At 39.7% G+C, this 16,552-nt stretch overlaps 1 protein-coding gene across 1 annotated transcript; it reads right to left on the bottom strand.

Moving 5' to 3' along the window:
- Positions 1-1,760: 1,760 nt before the first annotated feature.
- On the bottom strand, positions 1,761-16,416 carry Prpf38a (pre-mRNA processing factor 38A). The gene is made up of 10 exons (XM_027402430.2): positions 16,152-16,416; positions 15,381-15,540; positions 13,657-13,778; positions 11,340-11,425; positions 9,485-9,595; positions 4,904-5,016; positions 4,307-4,333; positions 4,107-4,204; positions 3,601-3,649; positions 1,761-1,941 (listed from the first exon to the last, which is right to left on the bottom strand). Exons 1-10 carry the CDS (start codon positions 16,279-16,281, stop codon positions 1,899-1,901), a joined length of 939 nt encoding a protein of 312 aa, XP_027258231.1. The 5' UTR covers positions 16,282-16,416; the 3' UTR covers positions 1,761-1,898.
- Positions 16,417-16,552: the final 136 nt, after the last annotated feature.

Below are 16,552 nucleotides of genomic sequence, written 5' to 3'. Positions count from 1 at the left end.
TGTGAGCTCAAGGCAGCCTGATTTACAGAGCGAGTTCCAGGACAGGCTCCAAAGCTACAGAGAAACCCTGTCTCAAAAAACCAAGAAAAAAAGTCATCTCTGTAATTCTGTAGTTTGTTAAAATGGTCAACATGTCCTACTCAACTCACCCTTATCTCCTTTGTTCTAATTAAGTAGAAATATTATGCTTCTTGCTGCCCATTGATCCAGATTCCACTACATCTAATGCATACTTTAAAATTTGTAAAGGTTCCTCTTAAAATATTGTTGGAGCTTTTTGTTGTAGGTTTATTATTACTTAAATCTACTTTAATTTTAAATTCTTTTTTTTAGTGGATGGTACTTGGTTGGCCATTTGATTATGTAGCCACGTAAATCACCTCACTAAGAAATAACTTTTAGGAATCTCTACCAAACCCAAATGGAGATACTTGTATTTAATTTTAAAAGTTACAATAGATAGTTGTATCAATAAGCTATAATAGGTTTCATCTTACAACTTTATTGATTTAGGTATCATGGTTAGAGAATTCATTAAAGAATATAAAAGCACAAATTGATAAAAAAAAAAACTGCTTTAATATTGCTAGAAAAGTCCCCCAGTCAACAGCAAACAATAAAAATGTTTATCCTACGACCAGATATGACTTCCTGAGAAGCTGGTTCCTACAAGGCAGTTACAATTCTTTACAATTCTTCCTAGGATTAGAATTACAAGAAGTCAATCATTTCTACCCTCTTAAAGGAGGAAAGGTAAGTACAGGCAAAAGGAACTGTTTTAGCTAAGATAGTAATATTCTCCAGCAACACTGACACTGAACTTAGTAAAGTTTTATTTTGCTTATATAGCTTCAGACCCTTCAGTGTTCTTGACCTACTGATTCTTTACCTTCATGAATGGCTCATTCCAGCGTTTACTAGGTGACCTGTATTACTAGTCACAAGTGTTGGCATTGCCTGTGGTGCTGCTGTTTTCTCTTAAATCTATTTATACTCCCTGGGCATCTAAACATCTTTAACAATTGTCAATTCTGGATTAGATCACTATGTTGAATCCTACTAGTTCCTATTTCTACCCATGTAGAAATACCATAGCCGTCTTAAACTTGCTAAACTGAATGTGTCATTTTCATTACCACCACAGCCTTCTTACTCCCATACTATCCTCTAAAAGCAGTCTCTAATGTTATCTAGCAACTTAGTTCAGTCAAAACTACAAACAGTATTCTGCTTTGGCCTGTGTTGAGATTACAGGTGTGAACCACTGTACTTGGCTTGTATTAAGGATGTTAAGTGCAATCATGTTGAATTGTTTAATGAAATCGAATTAAAAAAAATCCAGAAAAAGCTTTATGTTTGAATGTATTCTGTTAACCAGTAACTTTGTATGTTTATTGTACTACTGCTGTCTGTAGTTAGGGAGAAGTTAGGAATTACTACTAGCTGGGTCCCAGCAGCATAAATCACAGGATTCTCAGGTTTTCATAGAGAAACCAGACCAGAAACTAGAGAAAAATGACAACTGTGTCAGGTTTAATTACAAATAAAAGTATCATCATGTGGCTACATCTCTTCATTCTCATGGATCTCCCCAACTCCCAGGTCCTCTTGGCCCTTGTTAAGTATACATAACCATAGTTGGTTAGGTCAAAACCTGACCTTGACTTGGTCAAAAACACCCTTCAAAGATGTTGATTATAATTCAAAGAGATACAAAATTTAGCACCTCTGTAATATTAAAATAAACAACAACAACAAAAAAAACCAACCAAACAATAACTTGATTTTTTAAAACCCCCAAATACTCATAGCTGCCTAAAGAGATCTTGATCATTTCACTTAGACAGATATTCTCATATTTACAGGAGGCCATCTGGACTAAAATATAAATCAATCCATTACTCATTTCCTCTCCGGCTCTTCTTGTGGCTTTTCTTAGACCTGAAATGGGATATAAATCATTAAATTAAGGAGCAAATATGGAAGACAATCATAGTAGGCTGACACTGATGAATCGAGATGACATAAACATTAGATGCACTTTGATGTTTTCTTGACAGTCTCCCACCTTTGCCTCCTCAATGCTGGGATTACAGGTCTGTTGCCACACCCAGCACAATTTTATTTGTATTGTGTGTGTCTTGTATGCCTGCTAATATGTACATATGCACTTGAGTGCATATGTGCATGCAAAAGCTGGAAAACTCTGACCCTGTGTCCTCCTTGAGTGCTCTTTTGGGACAGGATGTGTTGGTTAGTTTTTAGTGTCAACTTGACACAACCAGTCACCTGGGAAAAAGGAAATTTCAATCGAGGATCTGTCTAGTTTAGACTAGCTTTTGGCAATGTCTGAATGATGTAGGAGGGCCCAGCTCACTGAGGGCTGCACCATCACAAGGTAGTTGGCTCTAGCTGTGTAAAAAGCTGACCAGAGAGCAAGGACGTAGCAATTTTTCTCCATTCATAATTTCTGCTTGAGTTCCTACCCTGACTTCCCTCAATCCTGTTGCTTTGGGTCATGCTGTTTATCCCTGTAACAAAAAGCAAAGAGATCTCTCAACTGAAACTAGAGCTCAAAGTGAAACAACTTGTTGAGGCTCCTGTCCAGAGTGCTGAGAAGGGCAATAATCACCTGCCTGGCTTTTTAAGAGGTTTCTGAGGATTTGGACCTCTTTACGTAACCAGCACTTCAGCCATTGAGAACTTATCAGGAGTTTTTAGTTTGTTTTTATGGTTCTGAACAGCACTTTGAGTCAAACATTATTATCTAGAATTTTCCATTAAAGAACTGCTTCATAAGAATGTTCCTAATGGGGTACATGGCTCACAGGGTTCTAATGAAGATCAATTTAAAATGTTTTAAAAGTTGGTTTAACTTAAACTGTTAAGTTTTAAAAGTTGGTTCTTGGGCTTGAGAGACTGACCAGTGGTTAAGAGCAGGCACTGTTTCAGAGGACCTAGGTTCTGTTCTCAGCACACACATTGGGTGGCTCACAATAACCACAGTTCCTGAGAATTCCAGACCTATGGCCTCCACTGGCATCTGCACTTAAGTGTATGCAGATATACATATACAATTAAAATTTAAAAGGCCCAGAACCACTTTTATATCCCCCAATGTTCAAAGCTTTAATTCTAAAAGGGAAAACAAGGTACAAAAGAAATTGAATGGCAGGAATTCTCAAAGCAAAAAAAGCGCCTATTTTATCTTGTAATGAACTACCAATACCCACATCAAAACAAAATTCCCTGTCTTAGTTATATTTGAAACTTTAACTTTTGAATAATGTGTATGTATTTATGTACACACGGGAGCCAGGGGTAAACATGGTCTTCCTAACTCACTCCCATTTTATTTTTTGAGATAGGGTCTCTCACTGAACTTGAAGCTGGATGACTGGCTAGACTGGCTGGCAGGAAGCCCAGTGGGTCTTCTTGTCTCTCCAGCACTATAAACTTAAGATTTCAGATGCACCTGGCTTTTAACATAGGTGCTGTGGGTTGAATTCCAGTCCTCTTGCTTGCAATGAGAAGCACTTTACCCAATGAGCACTTTCCCAGCCCAGTATTAAATTGTTAAAATGGAAGTGTAACCCATACCTTTCAGGAGACTTTGAGTGACTCCTATGTCTGTGACTACGGTGGTGACCTAGGGAAGAAAAGGTCACTGGATGAGTTTCTTTTCTCCCACTTGTAGACTATCATTCTCACCTCCCCCAATTCCTCTCATTCCTGTATTACCTTCTGGCCTATAATGAGAGGACACCACTTAATATCAAACCTGTCTGTTTGATTGTTAGTTGTGACAGAGAATGCAGTAATGAAATCATATATCCAGAACATTATGGCTAACTTCACAAAACATTGTCTCAGGCTTTAACCAGTATTTTACTAGGCCTTATTTCTTCAATTTTGGATAAAAAAAAAAACCCTGCAACCCCATCACCAGAGTCTAATGACCCTCAGAGTAATGACCCTCACTTTTGAATTCCATGTCCATCGTCTTTCCTGTTAGGTTGTAGTGCAGTTAGGAGTTCTGTACTACAGGAGTCTCAATGCTCCTTTCAGATTTCTTTACTAAGACAAGCAGGAAAGAACCCAAATACCTGGGGATTTAGAGCGGGATCTGTGTCTTCTGTCTCGGGACCTGCTTCGATGGCGTCGTGGACTCTTGCTCCTATGCCTTTCTCGGCGGGGAGAAGGGCTATGGAAAAAAACAGCGAGCTCAGCACACGTTTTGCAATAAAGATCACCACCACTTTCCCTCTCGAAACCCTCCTCTTGTCAGAAATAACTCAGGACCCACCTTCTTCTTTTGGGGGATCTACTTCGCCTGTAGCAAGAAGAAGAGCAGGTTAGTGCACTGGATATTGCAAATTGCAAAATATAAATAAATAAAATCCACCCCCACCCCTTTTAAGAGGGGAGGAGAGCGGGAGATTCAACACAGTTGCTCCTGATTCTTATTTGTGTATATGTCTAAAATGTAGTACACTTCTACTCCTAATGCTCTGGCCATGCAATTTATTTTGACCAGTGGGATGATATTAAATATGATACAGATATGAGAAAAACACTTACAGGAAGGACCTGTTGTCTCTTGAATTCTGTCACCACCTTTAACATAACGAACTTAACCTCTTGGAGGATGGGAGGTACAGAGAAGCTCCTCTAGCCATCCTTATTAAGGTTACTCAGTTGTATGTATATTCAAGCCCAGCTTAATTCACTGACCACAAATTAAGTAAATTAAAGAAATGGATTTTTTTTTTCTGCCAATGAGGTTTTATGGGTGAAGGTTCGGTAGTAAAAGGGAAACAGATACAGTGGCAAACATTCTCTATAGGCTAATCCTTTTCCTTTCTAAAGTCAGAGTCCTAAGCTCTAAGTGTTCTAGCCCTACCTCCTGGGAGACCGACTCCGACTCCTCCTGTAGCGTAGTGCAGGGGAGCGTCGTGGCTTGTCCAAGTCTCGGTAGCTTCTTCTTCGGTGATCAGGTGATGGCACTCTTTCCAGCTTGAAAGAACATGGATGAGTACTGGTTCTTATTAAAGGCAGCCATGTAAGAACATAGTTATTGTCCCCTCTCTATTCTGTCCCAATGTACATCTCTTAAATGACTTTACAACAGTGATTTGACTACATAGACAGGTAGCCCTAGTGTCAAAAATAATTACCAGTATCAGCAGCCTACAGGTAGTGGTGGCACACACTTTTAATCCCAGCATTTGGGAGACAGAGACAGGTGGATCTCTGGGATTTGAAGGTGGCCTTCAAATCCTTGGTCTACAAAACTGTTCTAGGACAGTCAGGCCTACACAGAGAAACTCTGTCTTGAAAAATGGGGGAAAGGGCTGGAGAGGTGGCTCAGAGGTTAAGAGCATTGGCAGCTCTTCCAGAGGTCCAGAGTTCAAGTCCCAGCAACCACATGGGCTCACAGCCATCTATAATGAGATCTGATTCCCTCTTCTGGCATGCCGGCAGAACACTGTATGCATAATAAATAAATAAATCTTGAAAAAAGAAAAACGGGGGGGGGGGGTTTTGCATATTTCCTTAAGCTGGATTTCCAGTATGAAAGAAAAAAAAAATAGATAAGATTAGTAATGTTAAATGCAAAGTCACAGTGGATTTTAATCTTAATTTCCTCTACACAAAAGTGTAGGAGCAGGAGCTGGGCATGGTGGTACATGCTTTTAATCTCAGCAGTCGAAAGGCTGAAGCAGGTGGATTCTGTTCTATATAGTTCCAGGACAGCCAGAGCTACATAGACCCTGTCTGGGGGGAGTGAGGGGAAAGTGTAGCAACACCCAGATTATTAATTACCTACTTGGACAAATACCTACTTTTATGTTTGGAGTGTAAGTACATAAGAGGCTAGATGTGTGTAGAGGCTAGAACATGCCATCATCATAAATAAAGCAAGGAAGCTATCAAGCGGTGAAGGTATCTAAAAATCTCAAAAGTGTATTTGGATAGGATGTCTCTGCTGGCCAAGGGATTAAGTATCTACATGGATTAACACACCAAATTTGCTTAAACTATGGTGGTTTAAAATGTTACCCTTAGCAAAAAAGCATCACTTTAGGAGGACACTACAGAACCAACTCATGATTTTCTGTGCCTATCTTACTTCATGAGAAATTCACCTGTTTTTGTGGAGCATGAGACAGTATCTCTTACTTGTAGCCTTTAAACTGTTACTATGAAAATATGCTGATTTGGAAGTTTCCTCTTTTTATGAATATTCCAGATTTAAAGAAAATGAAGATATGAAAGAATTAGAATAGCTTACCATTTTATAACACATCTAGGTATTGGCCATTAGTGGATCCTAACATTACAAGTGAGACAAGGCCAACAGTATGGCTCAGTGCCCACGACCACAAGAGAAAGACAACATAAGAAATGAGAATATGCCAGCCAAACACAGTGGCTCACACCTAGCACTTGGGAGAACTGAGGCAGGAAGACCAATCAGCTGAAGTCATTTTAGGATATGCAGCATGTTAAAGGCCTGCTTGGGTTACATGAGACCCTGCCTTAAAAAGTACAACTACAAAGAGCCTATATTTGGTTCATTTCCCAAAGAAGAGTAATCATCCTTGCATGACTTCCGATCCAGAGGATGGCCTTGCATTTTGTACCCTAAAATGAATTGATATACTTCATTAGAATTGTCCCAGGATCCATGTCAACATTTGTACTTCCTCTAGTTTATTTTATGTTTATATATGTTTTGTTTTGCTTGTATAATCTGTGCACTGTGTGTGTGTAGTTCTTGCAGAGGCCAGAAGTGGTTAGCTGATCCCTTGGAACTAGAGTTGCAACAGCAGACATAGCTGTATGCCTCTTAGTATTTTTTTTTTTCCTGAAAACTTTAGATTATTTTAGAGTGGACAAATAATACTATTTAGTCTGAGAAAGAGCTTACTAGACTCTCAGCAGCATATTCAATTACTGTATGTGTTCTGGGATTGTGCCTAATTTTATTGTTTTAGTTTTCTGAGAAGGGGTCTTGCTAAAGGTGGTCTGCAGCCTCCTATGTAGCCCAGGCTAGACTTCAAACTCCTGTCTGTCTTTATCTCCTAGGTGCTGAGCTTACAGACCTGTACAATCACACCCAAAAGTTAATGTTCCTGTGTTTCTGTAGTATGGCTATTTGAGCTCATATATATATAATATGAGATTAGAGTTACATTGAGGGGCTGGAGAGATAACTCATCTGTAAACATGGTATCTAGGACTCTACAGATCTAGATCTCATTACAGATGGTTGAGAGCCATCATGTGGTTGCTGGGAATTGAACTCAGGACCTCTGGAAGAACAGTCAGTACTCCCATCTTCTGAGCCGTGTTTCCAGTCCCCTCCTATATTTTCAAAACTGCAAATGGAAACCATGAATTTTCGTTATTATTTGTGTGTGTGTGTGTGTGTGTGTGTGTGTGTGTGTGTGTGTGTGTGTGTGTGTAGTACTAGGAATTGAACCTAGGGTCTATATAGTGAAGCCTGCCCCTCAAAAAAAAAAAAAAAGAAAGAAAAAATGGAAAACAAAGGCTTTTATATTAGCAACAATAACAACAAAACAAACAAAACCAAGGGGTTTATGTATAAATTAAAAGGAATAAATCTAGGACTGAATGTAGGTAAATAGGAGAAATTTACATATAAAACTTCTTTAAGACCTGTAGAGGCCTAGATACCATGTTTATAGATGAGTTATCTCTCCAGCCCCTCAATGTAACTCTAATCACAATTCCAGCAGATTATATCTTTTCCATCAGAACGATGGACCAGTGGTTTAGAGTTCTTGTTGCTCTTGCAGAGGACCTGGGTTCAGATTCCACCTACATCAGGTGGTTCATGATAACCTGTAACTTCAGTTCCAGAACAATCTAATACCTCTGGTCTCCAAGGACACCTGCATTCATGTGCACATACTCATACACATACACAGAAATATAAATAAGCCAAAGAAGAAACAATGGAGCAAAAATAGCACCACTGCTGCTGAAGTACAGTATAAGAGGCATTTTCTGTTCCAAGTATCAAGACTTACTATGAAGCTATACAGTTGGGGCAGTGTCCTACTCGCACACATTTGCCAGCAGAAGAAAGTGGAAATAGATGGAACATTTATAACTTGGAATCGTGGCAAAGATGGCAATGTAGGTAAGCGGAGGGAAAATTAAAAAAATAAAATACCACAAAGGACTGGAATAGATATGTTGAGGAAAAATAAGATTACTGTTTCATCAATATAAAACCTAATTTGAGGTTAACTTTTTAGTTTTGGAGATAGGGTCTCAGTGTGAAATTCTGGTTGGTCTCAAACTCACAGGGCTTTACCTGTTTCTGCCTCTCTGGAGAGCTAGAATAAAAGGCGTGTGCCACCATGCCCAGCAGGGTTACCATTTCTTTTATTTATTTCTGGCCCTTTCTATATATAATGTTTCCTAAAATTTAATTCAAATGCTTTAGAGCTACTTCACTATAAGTACTTTCCCATTATCATTGTTTTAATAGCAGTCTAACAATATATCTGACTCCTCAGTCACTGACAGCTAGAGAGCTTGATTGTTTCTTTGCTGTTCAGCACTATAATCACTAGTTCTGAAAAAAACATGACTATGCAGCAAGTAACTTCCCTCCTTAGAGTTTGTTCAGGCATGCCTTTTTTCCAAGTTTTTTTTTAATAGCTACAATTCATTAACCAATTATGTGGAAATGTACTAAGACCTTCATGAACACACAACAGTCTTCAAAGAAAAGTACTGTTATCCTTTGAGACTGTGGATTCAGTACCTCACACAAAAGGAGAAAAATCAGGACTATTAAGATAATACCACTGCTATGACAGAGCTGAGGCATTCAAACCAAGGATATTTGACTCTAAAGGTCATCTTGTTTTTTGTTGCTATTGTTTTTTTTTTTTTGCATTTCAATCTAAGTTACCTTTGCTCCACCTGCTCCCCCGACTTCCTCCCTACCCCACATCCCATCTGCTCCTTGGAGAGGGTAAAGCCTCCCCTAGGAAGTCCACTAAGTCTGTCCCATCATCTTGTTGAGGCAGGACCAAGCCACCCCACCCCCATCATTTTTAGACACATGGCCATGATCCTAGCATCCCTGAGGCAGATCTGAAATGTCTATCTAGCATGATCCATACAATAGGGCCCTCCTTGTCCAAACGGACCCAAAAGTAATCACAAGGATTTAAAGAGGCTGGGTGGTAGTGGCACACAACTTTAATCCCAGCAGTCAGGAGGCAGAGGCAGGTGGACCTCTATGAGTTTGAAGCCAGTCTGGTTTACATAGTGAATTCCAGGACAGCCAGGGCTACATAGAGAAACCCTGTCTAGAAAAACAAAAAAGAAAAAAAAATAGTAGTTGAAAAGGTTAGCATTAATTTTAAAACTAAAGCTTGAAAAATAATGGCTATTTTCCTTCTTTGCTAGCCCTTAAAGCTTTCATGTTCCGTACCTTTTCATCTTCCTCTTCCTCTTCTTCACTAGACTCCACATCATCCATATCTTCTTCCAAAGCACTAACTCGAGGCTCCAGCTGTTCCGCTTCCTCCAGCACATAGCGTTTCTGTAGAGAACACAGTAAAGGGGTGTGTGTGTGGGTGTGTGTCTGTGTGTGTGTGTGTGTGTGTGTGTGTGTGTCTGTGTGTGTGTCTGTGTGTGTCTGTGTGTGTGTCTGTGTGTGTGTCTGTGGGTGTGTGTGTGTGTGTGTCTGTGTGTGTGTGTGTGTGTGTGTGTGTGTGTGTGTGTGTGTGTGTGTGTGTGTGTGTGTTGTGTCTGTGTGTGTGTGTCTGTGTGTGTGTCTGTGTGTGTGTGTGTGTCTGTGTGTGTGTCTGTGTGTGTGTGTGTGTGTGTCTGTGTGTGTGTGTGTGTCTGTGTGTGTGTGTGTGTGTCTGTGTGTGTCTGTGTGTGTGTCTGTGTGTGTGTGTCTGTGTGTGTGTCTGTGTGTGTGTGTGTGTCTGTGTGTGTGTGTGTGTGTGTGTGTGTGTGTGTGTGTGTGTGTGTGTGTGTGTGTCTGTGTGTGTGTGTGTGTGTGTGTGTGTGTTGTGTGTGTGTGTGTGTGTGTGTGTGTGTGTGTGTGTGTGTGTCTCTGTGTGTGTGTGTGTGTGTGTGTGTGTGTGTGTGTGTGTGTGTAGATAAGGCTTCCTATGTAGCCACTGGCTGTCATGAACTCAGCATCTCCTTGCTTCAGCCTCTGGAGTACTCAGGATTACAGACATGTACCATTTTATTCAACTTGCCTTTTCTGACATAACAATGAACACTGTATATTTAAGTTTTAACACATACACACTTGAAATTTTCACTACAATCACGATAGTAAGTCTCTTCCAACCCTTTAAATTGTCCTGTATATCTACTTGAAAGATGTAAGGGAGGAACAAGTGGAGACAGCCACAAATGTCATGACTCACCTTTTCCTCCAGTTACATAATGAGCAGAATGATTTCTTGATGCCTTCCTTCCTTTCTTGTCTCACTGTGTAAACCTGGCTAGCTTGGAACTTGCTGTGTAGATCAGGCTGGCCTAAAACTCATAGAGAATTGCCTGCCTCTGCTTCCTAAATGCCGGGACTAAAAGCATCCATCACCATACCTGGCACAGTTTGCTTTCAGCCAGGCTGCCCCCTCCCCCTCCCCCCTTTTTCGTTTCAACAGGAATTTCCCATTTTATAGATAAGGTTCTATAATACAGGAACCTAGGTTAAATCCTTATCCAGTCAACTCTCCACCACAGCATATTTCATTTCTCTTTAGGTTAACTGCCATCTTTTTTTTTCTCTTTGTATTTTGCAATGGTAGTTTTTTTGTTTGTTTTTCTTCAATGATAGTTTTAAAACTGAAAACTGAAATCTTATTCAGGCATGGTGATTGAAGCCTAAAAACTTGAAGACAGAGGCATGAGGACAACCAAGTTAATATGGTCAGGCCCAGGCCTGTTATTGCTATATGGTCAAGACTATCAAAAAAAAAAACAAGAAACAAAACACCACCAAACAGCCCACAACCTTGAAGGGTGCTTTATAGATAATCATTATTTGGGATATGCGGCAGGAGGATAAACAAGTTTAAGGGACTGAGGGCTTATTTTCTCATTCCGAGTTGCTCCAGCTACAGAACTTGTGATAATACATCCTGAAGAACTCTTTAACTATTCACTTCTAAAGCCCTGTGCTTGAAACATCTTATTCCCTATCATGTACAAAGCCTGTTATAAGGACTTACTAAGACAACCCTTAACACTTCAGTGTTTCAGTATGTATTTGTGTGGGAGGTAAAAGGTGACTCTTATAATAGACCCTTGTCTCATACCTGTAGCCGGGGCAAAATGATATCACAGACTCTCTCACTGTGCAGAAGTTCATCAATGAACTCATCTACATGCATCAATTCAAACTCTGGAAGAGAAGATGTATTAGTTCAAGCAACCTGGAAATGATAGATTTAGTTAACCAAAAAGTCAAGGAATCATGAAATTTTAAATGAAGTTCCCTACATGCCACACCTCTTTATTTATTTTGGAGATGGGGATGAACCTGGGGCTTTGAGCTTGCCGCTGAGCTAAATCCCCAACCTCTTTTAAAAAATTATTTAATTATTAATTATTTATTGCACATTCATAAACACGCAAGTGTGCTTGCTCTTGCCATAGTATATGTGCAGAGGTCAGAGGAAAACTGAGCCTGTTCTCTCCTTTGATCATTTGGGTCCCAGGCTTAAGTCAGACTTGACAGGAAGTGTCAGCCCAACCAAGCCTTTTTAGGAACAAGGGACTAAGGAATGAGGCTAGTCCAAGTAAGAAAAGATGGGCTGTAGGTATAGTATAGTTTAGTGGCAGAGCATTTGCCTTGTATGTGTGAGGTTCTAGGTTCAATTCCTATCAACACTACAAAACAAAACCAAAATCAGGAGACACAAACATAAAAGTAAACACAGTCTTGAATTATGTAGGATAATACTGAGTAGATAACTCAAGATTAAGTAACTCAAGTTAATTCTAATAGATCACTTAACTGTGATTTCTCACATTAAGCCATAATGTCCCTGAATATACAATATTTCTCCTTTAGGGACCTGTGGTGAGATAGCCTAGCAGGTAAAAGCACTTGCCACACAGGCCTGATGATCTGAATTTGATCCCAGGAACCCACACTGGAAAAAGAGGGCCAATTCCTAGTCTTCTGACTTCTACACTTGCACCGTAGCACACATAATCACAAACACATAGTCATAATCACAAACACACAGATACACAAAAGAAAATATTAAAAATATTTTTTATAGCACAAAAGCACAACATTACCTTAGTTTTATACAAGTAACTTTGCATACCTCTATCACCCTACTTAAAGGAAGGGCTAGTTGTGTCTACTAGGTAGCATACAGGGATGCTGCTTAACATATTGTATGGCACTACCACAGAGCAAAGAATTACCCAGTCAAAAATGTCAATGCTTTGAGATATCCCATCTTAGTTTACCACAATATAATTCAAAAATGACTACAGTCATATCCATCTGTTCACCGGGCTTATCATTAATCTCAATACATATTAGTTCAGTGAAGAAATACATTAATAAAAGTTTAAAGTACAATACAGATTGAATGCCTAAGACAAAAAAATTCTAAATTTGAAATGACCTCAAATTTGAAAGTCTTTTAACATAGACATGATACTTACTCATTATGCTTTGGATTTTTAAGTATTTGAGGTTTCTGGATAGAGATGCTATCTGACAGCTTGTTTATACACGGTTTCAAAATCTAAACTACCCTGAAATCTATAGCACTCTGGTTCTAAGCCCTTTTGAATAAGGGATATTCAACTTACACTAAATTTCAACCTTCTATATTCCGAAAAAGAAAGGCGTCTCTCCAATTTAAAGGTTCTGATTATATTACCACAAACCCTTCCTTAACACAGAGGGTGTATCTATGAGGGCAAGGCCTGGAGCCTGGTGCCAGAGTATTTATCTCACATGCATGAGGTTCAGTTTCTCCAATGCTGCTCCTCCACTTCCCCCAGAAAAGACAGGCATGGTGGTGCACACCTGTAATTCTCATATTTAGGAGGCAGAGACTATAGAATCCAAAGCCTGAGGTCATCTTTAGCTACACAGTGTTGAAGGAAGCCTGGTCCACATGCCCTCAAATCAAGACAAAACAAAGGTGTTATGTGTAAAATATACAGCGATATCTCCTTGTTAATCTCTACATGATTAATATAGGTCCACTTAGTCTACAAAGTATAGCATGGAATAGAGTCGTAGATAAGTGGCCTGCAAGGGGGAAAAAAATGTGAAGTTGTAATATTTGGAAAATTACTTGGGGCAGGCTAATTCAGGTTTTATAGAGAAACCATTTTTAAGCTTCCAGATCTTGTGGATGGAACAGGTATGGAAGATATATCTGATGTAAGTCAGTGTTGAGCATAAAATGCCGCTGGAAAGGGAGGCAGCCATGTACCAAAAGGGTTAAGGCCAACCAGTGGGGGAGATGGAAAATTTGGGTGAAGACAGCCATCATGCAGATGAAGAGAAAGATTTAATGTATATAAAAATGAGTAGAGATACAGGGGAAATACAAATGGCCCAGGAATTATAGTCTAGAGACTTGGTATCATACTCACCCCCATTTCGGTTCTGGCTCTTGATTTTTCGATAGTCATTGTACAAAGGTTCCAAGTACTTGTAGCAATCAATTGCAGTTCCTGTCAGCCTCATGTAAAGTGCCCCCAACATGCGGACATACCTAACAGAGAAAAGATATTGACGCAACAAGCCATCCTAAGAGTTCCTGAGTGTTATAACTGGCTTTTCTCATGACAATAGCAGATAAAAGTTTGTTTTCCTTCTCATTATCAGGTAAGAAAGTCATAATATTGAAGGTACCATAGAACAGATGATGGCTAAAATATGGAGACCTAATGAACTTTCTCATCTATGGATTACTGGCTAGGGGAGCTTTCAAATATATTATCTGTAAAACTTCACAGAATTAGCCTAAGCCAAAAGCCACAGAGAAACCCTATCTTGAAAAACCAAAAAAAAAAAAAAAAAAAAAAAAGAATTAGCCTAAGGTTCCAGAAAGATAATAAATTTAACACAAGGCATTATATACATTTTACAACAATGCTAGAACAAGCATACATAGCCACAAACAGGTTCTGGAAAAAGATCAAAGTCATAGAGGTTAAAATTCTGACTTCATATATTACTAACTTTGATAGCAGACATGAAGCTTATTTTCTCAACCTCTAAAATGGAAAGCTGCAACCTAATTTACTGCCTTGGTGCCATAAAAAAATGCAAAGAAAACTGTGTCAGAAGGACATGAGCATACAAAATTAGCTATTTTTCTAGCCTTTTTCTTTTTTCTTTTTTGGTAATATTCCTTCTTTTTCCTTTTTCATGTATTCAATTCCTTACTCAAATCTCCATCTGAAATCCAAGATCCATCTTATGAGAAGAGCACTATCACAGAGAATATGTACTCTGACATGAGTTGTAGCTGAGGCTGAGCACTCAGGAGGCAGAGGACAGAGAACTGCCATAAATACAAGGCCAGCCAGCACTACATAGTAAGGCACTATCTCAATTAAAAAAACAAAACAAAACCCACAGGAAGAAAGTGTACTCTGAAGCCAGCTTTGCCTCCCCAATTCACAATGGGGGATAAAACTTTTCTTCTACTACCATTTCTTCTACTACCAAGCTTTATCTCAGCCCAGACCTGCCACATACTCATCTGACCTTAGGCAAATTACTGACAATCTCTCCGGGAGTCTCAGTTTCTTCACAAGTAAAACAGGTATCATATTTTTAAATTGGTGGAGTGAAAAAAAAAAAAAAAAAAAGAATCCCTATATGTAGAACCCTTAAACACATCATGGTACATAATTAGCTATTTACCTGACTCTGAACGCCTAGAGAATGGATAATAAATATGGAGCAGTTTATTATGGTTACCATGCATTGCTATGCTTAAAAAATTAAAGAGGCTCACAGTCAATAGGTAGCAAAGTCTGGATAAGATACAGATTTAACCTGTTAACTAAAATTCTATGTTGTATGATTCCCATATCTACTGCCTACCAACATATCATTTTGATGACATAGTGTGTATCTGTACATGTACAGGTATTTGCATGAATTTATTTAATTTGTGAAATACTTTTGGGAGAAGGGGAAGTTACCAAGACTGATAAAGTAGAAGGTCTACATAATCACAACAGCCAAAATACAAAATTCAAGGGCAAAAGCCCGTGAAAATTAAACATATAACACTCAGTCCTACTAACAAAGCCAAATTCTGAACCACTAAAATTTTTGTACTAGTCAACATTGTACTCACTTGAAATCTTCATTTTTTATGAACTCAACAATGATATCTTTCTCAGGTTGAATTTGAAGCATCTTCAAGGTTAAACACAGGAAAGGAGTTGGCTTTATGTTTCCACCATAGACACCACCCACAAACCTTAACTCCATGGCTTTGTCGACTACAAGTTCAGCTGAAATAATCAAACACAAATAGTGACATCTTAGACATAATAAAGGTCTTAGCTTTTCTTGGTTGGAAGGTGAAACAGATGTTTAGAGCTGCTAAATAGTCAACAAGAATTTAATTAATACTGGGAGAACAGGTGCTTCTTAACAATAGTAATAAAAAATGACTGCCTGGGGCTACCCCATTGAAGAAAGAAATACCCCTTATCCCAGCCCCCATTAATTATTTGTAGTCCGTCAAGGAAGGGTGTGGCTCATGAGTCTTCGATCTTTATCCAACAAATCGTGCAGAAAAAAGTCTTGTCAATACCATCACATGCGGGGCGGTGGTGGCGCACGCCTTTAATCCCAGCACTCGGGAGGCAGAGGCAGGCAGATCTCTGAGTTCGAGGCCAGCCTGGAACGGCTCAAAGAACCTAAAGAAACCCTTCAGCATCAAGAGAGTCCCTGTCAGCTTTGTCTGTGTCCTGTCTGGTACGGGTCTAGGCACACAGCTATTTATGTGAATGGTTGACATACTCTTTTGCAGTACCAACACCCGAGGGTCTATCCTTCCTCATTGAATTAGAAGAAGCCAGCCGCAAGGCCGAGACGCGGGCCGCACTCTGTCACTCACCCGTAAGTCCAAAGCATTCCTCTTTCCAGTACTTTGATTCATAGATTCGAGTCCGAATGATCTTCTCCACCAGATACTGAGGGTTGGTGCCATGGATGCTGTGGGCATCCTTGACCGTACGGTTCGCCATTTTAGAACGCTTTCGATTCTATTTCCGTCGGCTTCTTCAATACGTCACATCCAGGTTTAAAAAAAGACCTTCAGAGGCTGGGGAAACCCTTCTAACAGCTGAAAGCAACCCGCTTGGAAGCGGAAACTGCGACGCTGAACACTTCCCCGGAACTACGCAGGGCGGGCATCAGCGATGGCGGAAATACGTCATGAGCCCTGGGTAGGCGTGGCGACATGGTTGAGAACGCCAATCGGGATCAGGCTGTGGGCGGAGTTACGGCTAGTGGCGG

This window comes from Cricetulus griseus, chromosome 2 (assembly GCF_003668045.3).
Source record: "Cricetulus griseus strain 17A/GY chromosome 2, alternate assembly CriGri-PICRH-1.0, whole genome shotgun sequence".
Lineage (NCBI taxonomy): Eukaryota > Metazoa > Chordata > Mammalia > Rodentia > Cricetidae > Cricetulus > Cricetulus griseus.
The sequence above is the reverse complement of the archived record's forward strand: the minus strand, read 5'-3'. Positions and strand labels throughout refer to the sequence as shown.